This window comes from Sander vitreus, chromosome 17 (genome assembly GCF_031162955.1).
Source record: "Sander vitreus isolate 19-12246 chromosome 17, sanVit1, whole genome shotgun sequence".
Classification (NCBI taxonomy): Eukaryota; Metazoa; Chordata; class Actinopteri; order Perciformes; family Percidae; genus Sander; species Sander vitreus.
In genome coordinates, this window is record NC_135871.1 from 20,694,633 (window position 1) to 20,710,719 (window position 16,087).

At 40.6% G+C, this 16,087-nt stretch overlaps 1 protein-coding gene across 1 annotated transcript in view; it reads right to left on the reverse strand.

Moving 5' to 3' along the window:
- Positions 1-1,260: 1,260 nt before the first annotated feature.
- Positions 1,261-16,087, reverse strand: part of bicc1a (BicC family RNA binding protein 1a) — a 65,706-nt gene continuing 50,879 nt past the window's right edge. Inside the window, exons 9-21 of the mRNA XM_078273038.1 lie at positions 15,695-15,826; positions 12,344-12,548; positions 10,368-10,529; positions 9,625-9,812; positions 9,355-9,496; positions 8,013-8,166; positions 7,447-7,585; positions 7,326-7,365; positions 6,642-6,796; positions 6,284-6,446; positions 5,573-5,739; positions 3,175-3,274; positions 1,261-1,395 (exon numbers count right to left, since the gene is read on the reverse strand). Coding sequence (XP_078129164.1) covers positions 1,268-1,395; positions 3,175-3,274; positions 5,573-5,739; positions 6,284-6,446; positions 6,642-6,796; positions 7,326-7,365; positions 7,447-7,585; positions 8,013-8,166; positions 9,355-9,496; positions 9,625-9,812; positions 10,368-10,529; positions 12,344-12,548; positions 15,695-15,826 — 1,875 coding nt within the window. The 3' untranslated portion in view covers positions 1,261-1,267. The remainder of the gene's footprint in view (positions 1,396-3,174; positions 3,275-5,572; positions 5,740-6,283; positions 6,447-6,641; positions 6,797-7,325; positions 7,366-7,446; positions 7,586-8,012; positions 8,167-9,354; positions 9,497-9,624; positions 9,813-10,367; positions 10,530-12,343; positions 12,549-15,694; positions 15,827-16,087) is intronic.

A 16,087-nucleotide genomic window follows, 5' to 3' on the forward strand; every position in this document is an offset into this window, starting at 1 on the left:
TATGTCTTTCCTTGCTCTAAATGGAACAGCCAGTGAAATGAAGACAAGAAAACACCGTTCTAGCATAGGAACAGTTCTAGCATAGCAACTCATGTTCCGGATACACGGAGGAGTCCTTTGTGAGATTTTCGGCACACAGAAGGGGCCACTGGGAGGCCAACACTGACAAATAACAGATGAGACAAAAGACCATGTACTATAAACAAACAGAGAAGGAAAACCACAGAAAGATGCCTGTTGACACAATCAGAGAGAGGCCTTTAAAGCTTAGCCTAACTGCCTAATGTCTCTGCTGCTGTCTAATGGCACAGCCATATTACGGCTCCACAGATAAAAAGGCAGGAAAAAAAAGTAAAAGATACTAATAATCTAATTACAAAATCATAGAAACTCATTCATGAATGTATAAAAAATACAAATGTAAACTGATTACCGTTAAACATCCCACCCATTCCCCTAAAATGGTAATAAAAACTAAAAAATAAAATCATAACGCATAATGAGTACAAAATATTCGATTTTTTTTGTCTAGAAATACACAAACAATGACCTTGGAGGAATGTCCACCAATCAAAACACTTAAAGCAGCCAAAGGTCAAAGGCCACAATGATACTTTCCTTTGGTATATATGTTAAAGTTAATTAAGTCACCACTTTGGCGTGCTGACATATTTTGCACTTCATTTGGTGGCGCCCTAAACTCACTGGTAAGTGCTTACATTTGGTTTGGTACAAAATGCATCTGTGCTTTTAGGTAAAAAAAAAAATGCATAGTTATTATTTCAATCTAAGGAATTAGGCTCTCACAGGCAAAAGTCTAGTATTATTAAAGTGCATGTCACTGATACAACAGCATTATACAACTGCAAGTAGTATCAATGTGTAAAATGATTGTACTAATCATTCTGCCTGTTCCCTTGAAAGAAAAGTGGACAGAACTACTGGACAGTACCCTTCATCAGAACCACAACAACAAACCTTCATATATAAATGCTCCAGATAGACTCAAGGGCTCTATAAAGAGTGAACACTGAACATCATATATCTGAGAAATCCCTTTTTTGTTCTTGGCACTTCAGGTAAAACTATGGCTTTTTTAATATATATATTTATACTATATGGCAACGACAACATTTTGAACAGTCTTAATTCAGCTGAAGCTGAAAGAGGGTAAACAACCAGTGAAACCTGGGCTGCTGAGGCACAGAAAGACACTGGAGGCTGGTCTCCATGATGGACGGTTCTGGGATGGATGGCCTGGAGGTGCCTACCATCGTCCACTGACGCTGGCCATGTCTGCGTGAAACTGGCGGGAGAGGCGGCCGCTCGCTCCCCCTTCCAGGAAGGAGGACCTGATAGGTGGCTCAAATAGCTTCCTCCGGTTCTTATTTAGTTCTGTATAAATACAAAAAAGAGCACCACAAATCAGCAGTAGCAAAGGTGATACAAACATGGTTTTTCAACTTTTCCTAGTGTTGCTGTAGGAGCTGTAGTAAATCAAGGTAAAGGAATAAACACAACCAAAGAGTATGTTAGTCTTGCTTGCTAGACCATCTACACGCTGCGGAGCGGAGGAGGGTTTGGCTACTCCACACAGCATTCTGGGATCGGAGAAAAACGTGCTCTGGTTTATTGGCATATCTTTAAACCAATCACAATTGTCATGGGCGGTGTTAAGCTCCACACGGAGCCGCTGCAAAATAGTCATGTGAGAGAAAACTCAGATTGGACAGATAGTCTAGCTAGCTGTCTCAATATACCCTGCAGATATCTGAGGAGCAGTTAACCATAGTCCTCATAAGTCCACCGGAATTTAAAATTCCAACACAAAGAAAGCGGAAGGAAACGGAAATTGGCGAAAATACATGCATCCGGCGGAATTTCCTGTGGCACCGGAGCAATCCTGGAAGTGAACGTCAAGGATTTAGACTAAGAGTATATTAACATTTCTTTTTAGCCACCATTGATCAACAATGACAAGAAAATTGGATTCAAATAACTATAGGATTGCTCAGATCAACAAAAGTCCTCTTTGTGTCCATCTGGGTTTTACACAGCAGCTTGGAAGAAATCATTTTATAAAAATGTCACGTCATGGCATCTCTGAGTTATATGATAGCCGCGTTCGGTCGCTGCCAAAATAAACCTTCAGTTTGATTACTGGAGACAGGCAGCTAGCTCCAGCAGCTCTTTTTACTGGCAGACCGGCAGGAAGTTAAAACCTGGATTGCCTTGAGTGGCATTGTATCTCTTTATAATGAGAGGCAAAAACACAGACAGACAAAGAGACAGACAGAGACATGCACGTTCCTGGTTTGGTGCCCTAGAGTCCGTTAGTGGAGATGAAAGTTGGCCTTGGATCCCTCTGCTTCCCTAATAATCACAGTACCAGCCTCGCCATTTCCCCTTGTTGCTCTTACTGTCAACCCTGGCTCTGTATGGTCTGATGATTCTGAACTGAATATCCATGACATGAAGCTTGTGATCCCAACATGAACATGATTAACTTATACAGCCCAACAACTCCAGCTATTACAATGTCCAAAATATGACTTCAGTAATGAAGTGTGACTCCCAAAATGTTCACATCAGATCCAGTGTAACTGCTTTAGGGAGGCAGCTGGAGCAACTGGAGAAATACCAAACACTCATCTGAGAAGAATGTGCCTTAATCCCATTTATTCCTGCCGGTGCAAATTACGGCAACATGTTTTCTTGTATCTTTACAAGATAAATTAGTTACAACATATCTCGTACTTCTCTGCTAGTTTGCCAATAATAAGGGCCACCTATAGTTTTCAAATCTAGTGGTTGGCAGTGTTAATATGACCTCTGTCAGTTGGAGTACACTTTTTGCCTTCCGCACAGCTGGGCTCCACTCAGGCTTGTTGTAAGGACAGACAAACTAGCAAACATTAATGAAACATGAGCCAATTTGTGTGTGAACTGCCATCAGCAGTAGCTGGCAGGATAATGGCTCCAGCTGGTATCAGTGATTATCAGCACTGAAAAAGACCTACTTGAGACAGAGTTGGCCATATGCAGGCATTTCTGTACTGTATCTTACCTTATTTAATGTTTTGTTTTTTTGTTGTCAATTTTGGTTTTGCCAGACAGGGACGAGGAGCGACATGAAAGAGAAAATGTAATAAACACATGCTCTTCCATTTGTACCTGAGATGGCAAGCAGCATTTTCCTGCGGGCTCCAAAGGTGGTGATACCTAGTTCCTTCAGGTCCTGGTCTGTTAGAGTCAGGAATGTCTGGAGGTCAATCTGAAAGCAGCAACAATTGATTTAACATTTTTATTACAACAATTCAGCAACTTCTTCTAGTAGGAAACCTTCAACCATAAACTAAGTAAACCAAAAAGCTTTTGCACTATCAATTTTTCTAAGAACATAAATATAGGCCATCCTCCAACCCATGTTTGAACAGCATAGAAGCAGCAAAAGCTTCCCTCACATGTATCTTATTTTCTCCCTTCTTTTATCTCGTTACATATACGATATGGGAACTGAATTTAAAAAGACAGTTTAATGTAACTTACTGCACTGAGGAGTTTAAGAGTTCAAGAGGGCAATGCACTGAAGCCAGAGACCTCTTTCCATTTGCAGCTCAAAGCTTTAGTTTAGCCATGCTAGCTGCAACGCTTTAAGCCAATATGCTCATAGTGACCATGCTAACATGCTTATATTTAGCACATGGCATTGTTTTGTCATTGGTTACATGCCACGTTGCAACACAGTAACACAACAGAGACCTTATTTATTGATATCGATTGATTTCAATATCGATAGATCCAACACCAAAGATTTTTTTGTACCTTAAAATAATGTTTCCAAAAATGAGACATAAGAATAATGGTAACGGTAATGGACAATTCCGCTTCCAACCTGTAGGGGGACCGAAGAGGAAAAGTGCTTTGGTGTTGCTTTAAGGTTAGCCTACTATAAAGGTGCTGGTTGACAAGTAGCTAATGCTAATGCTTGGTCTATAACCAGTGTTGCCAACTTAGCGACTTTGTTGCTAGATTTAGTGATTTTTCAGACCCCCTTAGCGACTTCTTTTCAAAAAAGCGACTAGTGTCTGAAAAGTCGCTAAATCTAGCAACAAAGTCGTGTCTAGTGGGCACGCAAGTTATTTCTCTCCTGTGGCTGCCAAAACAGTCTCCTCTCTCTTCTGTTCTGTGACTCACTGAGGAGCAGCCCCTCCTCCCCTCTCTCTTCATGTGCAGCAGTACTGAGCACACAGCGCAGGCAGGTAGAAAGGGGAGAAGGGACAGGGTGCGGGGGCCGGTGTAGGTACGAGAGACAGCGGGACACGACAGGAGAAAGACGCCGCTGAGCTGGCCAAGCCAGCCTTCTTTAAGAATTCTTTATCGATCTTGTTCCCTCCCTTTGTAGAATTTCTTTTATTTACTTCAAAGATAGGATACCTAAGTAATAATTATAAGGTAAAATAAATTGCTGTATTGAATTTGTGATTATTTGGCTAAAGATTTGTATTTCTTCCTACCTTGCTGACACAACCACTAAGCTTTATGCAAATGAGTGCGTAATGACATCACAAATATGCAAATGAGTGTACGATGTCATCTAGCTACTTTTAGCGACTTTTGGAGCTGGTGATAGCTACTTTCACTGGAAAAGAGTTGGCAACACTGTCTATAATGTTAGCTAATTTTTGGTGGGTAACATAAGATTACGACATCGTTCAACACGCTCAGTTATTTTTAGTATGATTGTTTTGACCACGGTTAACAACTTTGGGCTAACCCACAAATTCATCAGTAACTGTATAGATAGACGACTAATCTAATGGTAATTTAGCCAGGTAGCACACCCCTGTCTGCCTGCCTCACTCTCTCAGCGCTGCAAGGCTTCAGTCGGGATGAGTGCTGACAACAAACCTGCGGACACATCCACCATCAGGCCCCAGCCAGCTAGCAGCCAGCCACTATCATTACAGCAATCCAAACCCGGTCAGCACTTAACTCCGGTGCTAAGGACGCTAACGGCAGTTTACTGAACCGTCGGGAAACAGACCCAGGCGCCCGAGTCAGAACAGCGGCCATTTGTAACGTTACACCTCCGTTAGCGTTACCGGTGTTAGTTCTCCCCCCACCCCCCCCTTCGCGTTTAGCCATCTTTACAGTTAGCTAAATTTACCCGACAAAAGGGGGATAAGGCACCATAACGACTAATATTAATAGTAATTTAAAGATGTGGTAGCACTGGATCTGGACGGGAAGGATAACTCTGGGAGTAGGAAGGGGTGTGTTGCGATTCGTGGAAACATCATGGACAGGTTTGTAGTGTCGCGATTTCGGTTTCATATCGCATTTCATTACAGCCCTACTAAAGTCATATGATCTTCTGGGGACCACAAATGTATGTACAAAATTTTAAGGCAATTCATTCAGTAGTAGTTGTGTGTCAGTCTGGACCAAAGCGGGGGACCGAGAGCCCTACTGGAATTTCTTTTGGAAAATGTCAGTGCCTGTCATCAGCTCGACAGTCCCATCGTTAAAATTATAACACTAGAGGAAGTGGGTTCACATTGTACACTACCTCTTGTTGCTGGAAGACGTCTGTGTACTTCCCCAAGCCCAGCTTGCTGAACAGCTCAGGCAGGTCTGAGCCTTTAAGAGACGAGTTCAGACTGCAGCCGTTGCTGCCAGTAACCGAGGAGATGCAGTCCATGTAGTTGCTGCTGCTGCTGAGGTAATGCTCTGCAGCTGTCCATCAATGGATTGAGGCAAAAACAAAAAAAACACAATGAAAATTTTGAAGTAAGCAAAAAAGCAATCATTTATTCACATCTCAGTGACAACAATATTTAGCACCATTTTTAATTAGTCAACAAATGTAAACGTGTACTAAAGTGAGAAAACAATATTAAATGTGCTTCAAATTTAGATTGATGAGACCAATACAGCTCCTGTTTAGCTAGATTGGTATAAAAGGCAGATCCATGGGAAGTTAGCTGAAATGCCATCTCTGACCTTGAACACATACTAGAGTGCTCAAACTGAAAAGTTCACTTGTGTACTTCATCTGTTCTTTTCAGTGCTTAATTATTCATAATGGTTTTTTTTTAAAGCTCATTAAACACAAAATTAATTGAAAAATGTGACATTTTCACCTGGATCTATTAAGTCCTTCTGCGAAATAATTTCACCATCAAAGCCAAAAATGTAACATTTTCTGTTACTCTTTGCAGAGGAATATCTCTTCATCAGTACGTGGTTTGTCCTTGCACAACAAAAATACTAAACTGACCAGATTTGTTCTGCTTCCTCTTTGGGCTGCCGACAGCGGAGGGGAACTCGGCGTGACTCGGCAGGCCGTTACTGGTGCCATTTCTATCTCGCCAGTTGTCACAGTCACTGCCGTTCCCGATGCCTTCCCGGCTGCCGGATCGAGACAAGGACAGCGGGGAATCCTGAAAGAGAATACAAAGAAAAGACATTAAACAAGGAGTGCTGAGTGACTACACGGTCTCTCAAAATAAGCTACGAAAATATCTACCTACATTGTATATAGTAAGACAAATACAATCTTCAGTTTGTTCGACAGCTAAAAGGTTAATCATTCAAGATGACGTGAATGGCAAACACTGAGGCCCCGTATATCTAACCTCGTAGGTGGTGCTCATGCTGGGTTTGTATGAAACATGATTGGCTCTCCGCAGCTCCTTGATGGTCTCAGCTGGCATGGATTTTGAGAAGCCCAGACCACTCCAGGTGTTGGTAGGGGTCCGCACCTCAGTCACCACAGGCTTCTTTAACATAGCTGTTGAATACAGACATACAGTAATGCACACACTCACTATACAGAGATAACGCAAAATAACATTTCTTGTAAACATTGAAAATCTACCATAAATTGCATTTTCTAATTATGCTTCATATGCCTTTAATATGCTTTCTTTGTATCACTTGAATGTTTTCCATGTTCCTCTTAGTTTTAAAGTTAGATATTTTACACACAGGTTACAATGTATCTACTTGTTTAAGCACTAAAGCAACATACGAATTGAACATTTTATATATTCAGTATTTTATAGACACTTTTACATATAAAGACTGCAGTTTAGGAGTTATGAATTACATATTTTGGCTATTACTAAAATGTCTGTCCATAGGGATAAACGTTTACAAGGGGGAAATTGAGTCCTCTATCAAAGATACTTTTTCAAGGAACACATAGCTATTGATGGCAGTTGTGACCTTTAGATTATGTGGCAGTCTGTGTTCAGGCAAGGCACATCCAGGCACTACTAATGACATTGTAGTATTTGACCAGACAAATGTGAACTTACCTTTGGTTGCCAACAGCTTTTTCTGTTCATAGTCAAATGCCTGAAATGACAGCAGACCGTTTTATTCCTTTATTACTTTATATTACCTCCAAAACTATGTATTTTTTCTGTGTGTGTGTACCTGTATGTTGGCAAAGGAGGTCTGTGGTACCAGTCTGATTCTCTCCCTCTCAGCCGCCCGCTCGCTACCGGGTGCCCGTTTATCGGCCACAGGGCTGTCAGACGAGCTGGACTCAGCGTCCGAGAGAAGACAGTCAGAGCTGTTGGGATTAAACAGGATTATAGTATCGCAAGTTAAGAAAATCTAGTTGTTCATTTTATCATCTCACAGTATCACTAAGCCTGTTAATGTTCCCAGCTCATCAGGTTTGACTGCGTACTCGCCTCAAGATACAGTTGATTATTCTAATAACCATGCTGTCTAGGGTCAGTGTGTGTAACCCAGTCCATATGACAGCCAACACTTAAGCTTTTAAATATGGGACAAAATAACCATCTCCGTCACTTTCTGTGTTATCATCTAGTTTTGTCAGACTTAAAAAATTAAATCTGTATGCTTGGGGGTGATTCCACTAAATTTAATGTCATCCCAGTGTCTCTGTAACAGCATGAGCTCTAAAAAGGCCTCAGAAGAGATGCTAAACAGTAACAATACTAGCTGTAAATTATCTATTGCTTTAAACATACTGTAGATGGGAGTTCTTGGTGCCCTGCAGTAGCTCCACAGCCTGTCGCTTCCCTGATGACGTCTTACACGAAGCCAGCATCTGTTTCAGATCACTCCCATTGGCCGAGTGAGAGGGGCTTCTGGGCATGCCTACTTCCACAAATGTGTCAGAGCCTGAAGGAATCAAACACAAACATATTTTATATACACAGAAAATACACAGTACTATGACAACCATAACTGAAATACATCATGTTTGATCAAATTTTTCAATCTCTGCCATGCACAGTCTGTTCTCAGCAGTGACTAGGTCACTTAGTGTAAAGGGGTGTGTGTGGCTTGGTGGGCATAAGTATTTAACCGTTTAAGTGTGACAAGTCTCAGTTGGATCCTGGATTAATTAAAAACACAGCAGCTGTAATTGTAGTGGTCCCCCCCCGCTACTCTACTTTCAGTCTGACAAGAACCTGCTCTGTGTAACAGATTGTGTGTGTGCGTATGTGTGTGCTGAATAGTGTAAAATAATATGATGTCAGTCAATCTAATGAAGCTCTCTGGGGTTTAATGTTTGAACAATTCCCTCATTCCACAGAGTAGAGTCGGACTGGGCGAGCCAGTCCAAACACATTCTGCGACACAGGAGGTGGTAAGGGAGGGAGAGGAAACCTTACCGGGATGCACCGCATAGGGGGAGGACCAGCTCAGAAAACAGTGGGGAAAAACGAGACGCGTGAGAGTGAAAGTTTCAGGAGAAAACCGCGAGTGTAAGACACGGAGGAAATGAGGGCCTATCTGAACCGCTAGGAGACTAGCAGTTAATATGTCTCCGTTCCAACTCAATAAACAGTCAGAGAGAGTATGAGGTTAGGAGGACAGTACAGGGGAATACAAATAAGTTCATTCAAGGCATTTTTCTGAAAGTGGGTTTAAGGGTTACATAAATCTCAAGTGGAAAAGCTTAAATTTGACATTTATCGGCAAGGTCAGCAGAGTCAAAAATGTTGACAGCTCAAAAACCTTGTCTGTCCAAGGTTAAAACCACACAGATGCTGATGGGATCATTGGATGTCTGCATACACAGACATGTTTTATACGTTTTCTTTGGTTTGTACAGCCTGCTCAGTGATAAATTTCAGGCTGCATGTGCGCCTTTGCAACATGGGCAGATGATGCAAAGCGCTTTGCGGCTATGTGGCCAGATTAAGTATGATTTGCTCTAAACACAGACAATATCACAAAATTGGTACCAATTAAGTTACTTTTTATTATAAAATAACAACAAATACTGTAGTTTAGCAACTCAGAAATGCTACAGTACAAATCGTGGTAGGCTGGTTGAGTTCCGTTACTTAAGAGAAATACCTTCATCTTGGCTGGACTTGTTGGAACGTGGTTCTGATGGATTGTGTCCACTGGCCTCCTGAACTGAGTCACATGGGGCTGGACTCAAAACAGTTTCTGCAAGTGACGCAGTTGCGATCCTCCCATAGACTGAGCCAGGATGCTATACATGCGTGACCACATGGACATAACACATACAGAGCAAAACATTATTTTTACTTAATTTACTCAACAAAAAAGTCAAAAAGTGAATGCTAAATAATGCAGCATACAGTATACAAATCGGCCAACCTTGACATGTCCATTAAGAGTGCAGGGGCCCTTGGTGCAGTCAGGAACCCCATTGGGCTGCTTGTCTATAGGGGCGAGACCAGGTGGAGGGGACGGTGTATTCTGTGTGTAACCGTGAACTCCTGACAGCAGGATGCTACTCAATGTGGCCTGGGTGGCAGGGTGCAGCATTAGCTGAGGAGAGAATCCTAAGGAACAAGCGGTGAAGAATGTAGTATTACAATTTGAAATTTTCAAAGTTCTAAAGGGATATGTGTACAATATCCTCGAGACCTGTAGGTTTATTCATCTACCTATTTATTTAAACAATAACATAAAATACAGTTTATGCAGGTTTCACAAAGTCAAACTTGCACTTCCCCATAGCTTAATACTAAAATCAGTTTTATGTCTGTGGTACAATCCGAAAGAGACTTGCACCAATAACACGAAAGCTGATTGGCTGCAATATAAGTTGCATGTTGGTCTCATTTGTAGTTGTAATACAAGACCCCGCGGAAACCCTGTAAATAAAACTATAATAATATTTAGGAGTCCAGTATTTCCACCTTAAAGTAAGTATTCAAACACATGGACAAAAAATATGGACCCAGAGTGGGCAATTAAAAAAAAAAAAAAAAAAGGATATAAATTAAAACAGCAGAACCAGAAAATGATATTAATAATAATGTTTTTATTATGATGATTATTTTATTGAAACATATATTAAAAGAGATCTTAGAGAACCAGGCAAACATACCAACCTTGGGTGCTGGTGAGTGAACTGGGCCAAAGGGAGGGGGAGGGTGTGGGGGTGCTGGGGCTTGGGTTCTGCAGAGGGCTTATAGAAGAGTTTAAGCTGTTGAGGACAGCGTTTGGTGCAGCAGAGTTGGTGAGGGAGTGGGCCGCCGTCGCACCCAGGAAACCTGAGGAGAACAGAAAGGAAGGAGTGAACAGGAGATGAATAGATCAGCGGTGGTCCTGTCAAAGCTCAGAGCCATTTTTCAAGCTAATCACACGTTACACTACGGCCTTCAAACAATAATCTTGGTCTCCCAGCTATTTAACTGGAATTCCATCAAACTGTCATCAACCAGACAGCAAACAAGAGGAAGAATTTCCAAAATTTCTACAAGGTCAGGGATGCAAAAGTACATATCTCGTGTGTCCTTATACCCGGTAAAACCATGTTATTGAGAGCACCAACAATGTGGTGCTTGGTGTCTTAACCCAAACACAGTGTATGAAAACAGAAAGAAGCAGGTCTGTGGCTTTAACAAGGGGCTAGTTTGGCTCCAGGAATAAGGCCAGGGCTTCTTCTGGCAGACTGGTCTGTAATCTGAGGAAAAGAAGCATGTAGCAATTACTAAAAGCCAGGATGTGGTCGTCCACAGCTTTACCCCCGGGCCCCTGGGTTTAAACGAGACAGCAAGAGGTCGTCGTTTTGGCACATTGTTTTTTTTGTTACCAACTTTTTAAATTCAATTTTCCCATCTTATGTGGTGAGTACACAAGGACATAAAAGGATAAAAGTTATTTGACAAGATACATTAATTAAATACAAAGAAGTATTCTCATTAAGAATCTCAGTGCTCAAGTTTTTCAAAATGAAAATCAAAAATCTACAATTGCAAAAAAACATGAACTCAAATACAGATCAGTGCTCACCTACCCCATATGCCTTATTTAGTATACCTATATAGTCATGGCTGCAGAGATTTAAAAAATACATATAAATAATAAACACATTATGTATATTATTAAACTATTGTCATGTTCCTCCTCTCTCATGGAAAGGAAATGTCAAGGTAATATAATGTAGATTTGCTATGGTTAGCATTTGATGATAAAGCCTTGTATTTAAAAAAGATAAACTGTGATGGATCTATTGCCAGCATGTGCTTATATCCATGAGCTACTTCCTGTCACCTTATTCCACTATCTACTTTTCTTACTGCCATTGATGCATTACTCATGTCCTCATTTCCATGTTTTCAAAGTCTAAACCCCCCCAAAAACCAAAATCATATGAAAGCCAAAAGCAGATAACTGGTGTTAAATATTTATCCTACGATACTACTTGTACTAAAATCAATTTAAAAGTCCCTCTTGGAAACAAAACATCCTCTTCCAAGCTGAACTCTGTGCCTTCACGTTGAAGTCAGCGCTGCAGACGAAAACAACTCCTACCGAGTTATAACCGTTTCATCCTATGATTCATAAGCTCACGATTCATTCAAATTGGCGCAACTACATTTGTATTGAGGTTGTTTTCTGATGGTTGAATGATCAAAGATTTGTACATGGGGACACATTTCTTGAAATTCATACCATCATGGTGAAGTCAGTCCTGCAGACTAACAACTCCTACTGTAAAGCGCATACAGATGATGGTGCCATGACTCACTGGCTGTGATTTATGTGGATGCTGAGAGAATCCTTGTATCTGATTTTAAAATCATTTGCAATCAGTGATTCAGTTAACCAGGTGATAACGGGCTTTAAGGAGATCCATCTTGAAGATATCTTCAATGGATGTGTGACTGGTGAAGATGTGACATTGATGTATGAGGGCATTAGTTCCTCTACAAACACATTTCATCTTTAATGCATTTATTCCAAGGAAAAAAGATGGGTCACTTCTTACCTTTCCTCACAAATGTATCTCCCCCCCCCAATCATGGAAAAAGTAAAAGAAACACAAGAAGCACTTTCTTAACAAGGTAGACTGTGTCATTACCTAGATTGCTCAGTCCCAGGCCAGCTGAGGCCAAGATGTCCAGGCCAACGGGGCAGATGAGGGACGGGGACGGGACGTTGGTGGCGGGATTTAACGCCACAGAGGGTGAGGAGGAGGACACCCCGTTGCTCTCCAGACCCAAGAGGAATTTACGGGCTTCGTACATGTTCACCGCATTTCTCTCCACACTCTTGACTATCACAGACTGAGAGATTGAGGGAGGAGAAAGAGGTGATGAGTAATGAAAAAACAGGTGGCGTGGACAAGGAAGTAAGACGAGAATGGGAAAAAAGAGAAGGGAGAAAAAGCATGAGAGAGAGGCAGAAGAGGAAAGGCAGGGGAGGAGACGAAGGATAGATATGGTAGGGAATGTTGGCACCAGAGATAGGGAGGATGAGGGGTAGACAAACAAAAAGGGGAGGAAGGAAGAGGGAATTAGGGTAGATTGGAAGGATAAACATTGAGGCAGTGTGGGAGAGAGAAGGAGCCATGGGAGCTAAGTTTGAGAGAAAGCGTTCTTAATCAATTGCATAACATACCATATCTCGCTCATTGATACAAGGGAAGAGAATATGAGGCAATACTAGTGACTTAATGACTATTATACTATGAGGCACTAAATCAACAATAAAGAATTATGAACAGGAAAGATTTTAAATAAGTGAGAGAAATTACTTTTTGACTTTAATGACATTTTCTACATCACCAGAAACCCTGCCCTTAACAAACATCAAATACAAATTTGAAAGTGAGCACAAATCATGTCCTGGCTCTTTGTGTTTTGCAGGAGTTGAGTTTTTGAAAAATGGATTCTAATCACGATCAGTTTCTCCGACACACGCACACCCTCCTTTATGGGTCTGCCAAAGTGCCGGGAACAGAGAGGCTACAGCATGCATTTGGACAGACCTTTTGGATTACTGCTGTCACCTCATTAAAATGTTTAAGTGAAGGGTTCTTAAGAGGATATGTGCTGGGTCAGTGTTTACACTGGCACCTTCACATCAGTCCCCACAGGCCTGTCTGGTTTGGGCGCGGAGCCCCGGCTCAGGATGGGACATGGGCACCTCGAAGAGACAGTCAGGACTGTGCCAAGTGGTGAAACATGAATAGAAATATTATGTGTTGTACAACAGTAGACCATGAGTAACATCAGAGGTTGGCTTCGGATATAACACAGGTGCACCACAGTTGCTGCGAGAGTTTGTAAATCACAATATGGAAATTTTCAACATATTTCACTATTAAATTCTATTTAACAAAAGACGAATGAGCATACCTCCAATTTTCTACCTAATTTACCAAGAAAACATTAAAATCAAGCCAGTTATTTTAGTTGGAAAAGCTGAGGCATAATAGAAAGATTGAGCGTTTCCATCCATCAGGTGAAACATGCATGGCAGACTGTGATTCCCCACTGTGGCAGTTGTCGATTTGCCAAAACTCTTCTCAGTGTTGGTGTAAGGTTCCAGTTTTTGCTTTTAAATTTCATCAAATAGCGATGAAATGTGACAATCTATAATTTAGTTCAATGTCATAGGTTGACATTTGACGGAGAGTTATTCTCCAATGGAACAGTGGCTCTTTTTAATATCTCTCTGCCTGACACAGCATTTGAACTTGCAAGACAGCAGCTATATTTCTCTCAGGGTGAAAAGTTAGGATGTGTATACTTCTAAACTACTAAACCTTAACTAAGGTTAAGGTACTGGAATCGATTAATTTCATTAATCTTGTCCAATTCTATGCCCAAACATAGCCCCTTAAAATAGATGGTAAAAGCTGCCAAATACAGATGTCATTTCCAAGTGCAAAATGTAAATAGGGCACTGCATCCAAATAATTTTTTCTATACACATACTTTTTAATGCCACTCAAATGCTTAGTAAGTATGATCCTGTACACAGTTAATCTGATTAAAAACATATTAGTGGCCTGTTTTAACTTAAAGATTAAGCCTGCAGGCATGCTAGCAGATCTGTGAGGCACAGCGGTGTTTCAAGCTACATGCTAACATCACTATGCTCATAATGACAATGCTAAATTGCTGATACAATTTGCTAACATGCTAACATTTTGCAATTAAGCACTACATACAAAGTACATTTGAGGTTGATGGGCATTGGTCAGTAGTTTTGCAGGTATGTAGTAGTATTGTATAATTGGTAGCGTTTTATCCTGTTTCGTATGTATTTTCTTGTTGAGTTTTGTGTATTTTAAAAGCCCATCTAAAAATCCACATGGCAAACTTGCATTTATAGTGCTATAAATGCTGTGGTATGTGGCATTTGTGCTATATATATATATGCTGTCAATCGATTAAAAAATGTAATCTAATTAATTACATACTCTGTGATTAATTAATCGCATACATAATTAATGGTGCCTGAACCGATACTTTTTAAGAAAAAAGAAAAAAAAAAAAAGGGTACTAAACAACAGTTGGTGACATTAAAGAATGGCTTGTTTATTGCTAAGGCCATATGGTCAAAATTAAATGATTTAATAATAATGTATAACTTATTTCACTAGTAAATTGCTGTTGAACGACAAAAACAACAACCAGATAGGAAAAGGACATTTACATTAACTTCAAATGCACCACGAGGCTGTAGTTTACCAGTTTCATTGAACGCACCGTCTGTGTTGTTTCTCCGACGGCAGCTACAGATTGTTACATCCCAGTGTTGAATCCTCTACAGTAAAACAGTCACACTTTACACCATTTAGCGTTAGCTGTCAGCATTTTAACCGTGTTTAATCCAGCTACTAGCTAGCGGTAGGCTAACGTTAGCTGCTGTTGAGTATAGTGTTAACTAGCGTCACGTGCAGCGGGGTTTGTGTTTCCTGTAACATCTGTTTCAGAGCAGCAGAGAGAAGCGCAGACATATCAGTGGCACCAGATTTTCGTCTGTATGCAAACGTCAATATGGAATGGATTAATCTGCGTTAATTTTTTTTCACGCGTTATTTTGACAGCCCTAATATATATATATATATATATATATATATATATATATATATATATATATATATATATATATATATATATATATAAATAAAGATACAATAAAATATCGGACACATTTATATTTTGAACTGATGACGCTACATGAAAAGTCAGGATCACCAATGTTATTTGGATTCATCCTCAAGGCACCATAAATGTCTGTACAAAATTTCAGAGGAAACCATCAAATAGTCATCAATATATTTCAGTCTGAATCAAAGGGATTGACTGACCTCCCTTTCCCTAGAGCCATAGCGTGTACCACTATCCCTAGAGCCATACCACTAGCATGGCTCGAAATCCCCTCTTCATGCTGTGTGAGTTTAAGCCTGGTGTCATACCTTGCTGGGCTGTTTTGGTTTGGGTTTGATACTGATGAAGACATCCAGCTGCTCCATTAGTGCTGTGATACACTGGGGCTCCACCTCAATGTCCTCTTTAATGTCAAACATTAATACCAGAGGTAAGCAGCCCTGCGGAGCAAACACAAAATTTAAAGTATATCAGCAACATATTGTTTTCTTATGTCAGCTGCATACTAATATCTTTCAGAGCCTTGCTAGTATACTATAACATATCTGTGCTCCTATATTATATGCCATTTCTCATAACAGTAGTAAATGTTCCTTTATAGTATACCATTTGTTGACCTACATGTTAGGCATACCAATAAATACAAGATTCATTGCTGGATTCATCCCACACAGAGCTTGGGAAATTCCGCCAAGAGCAAT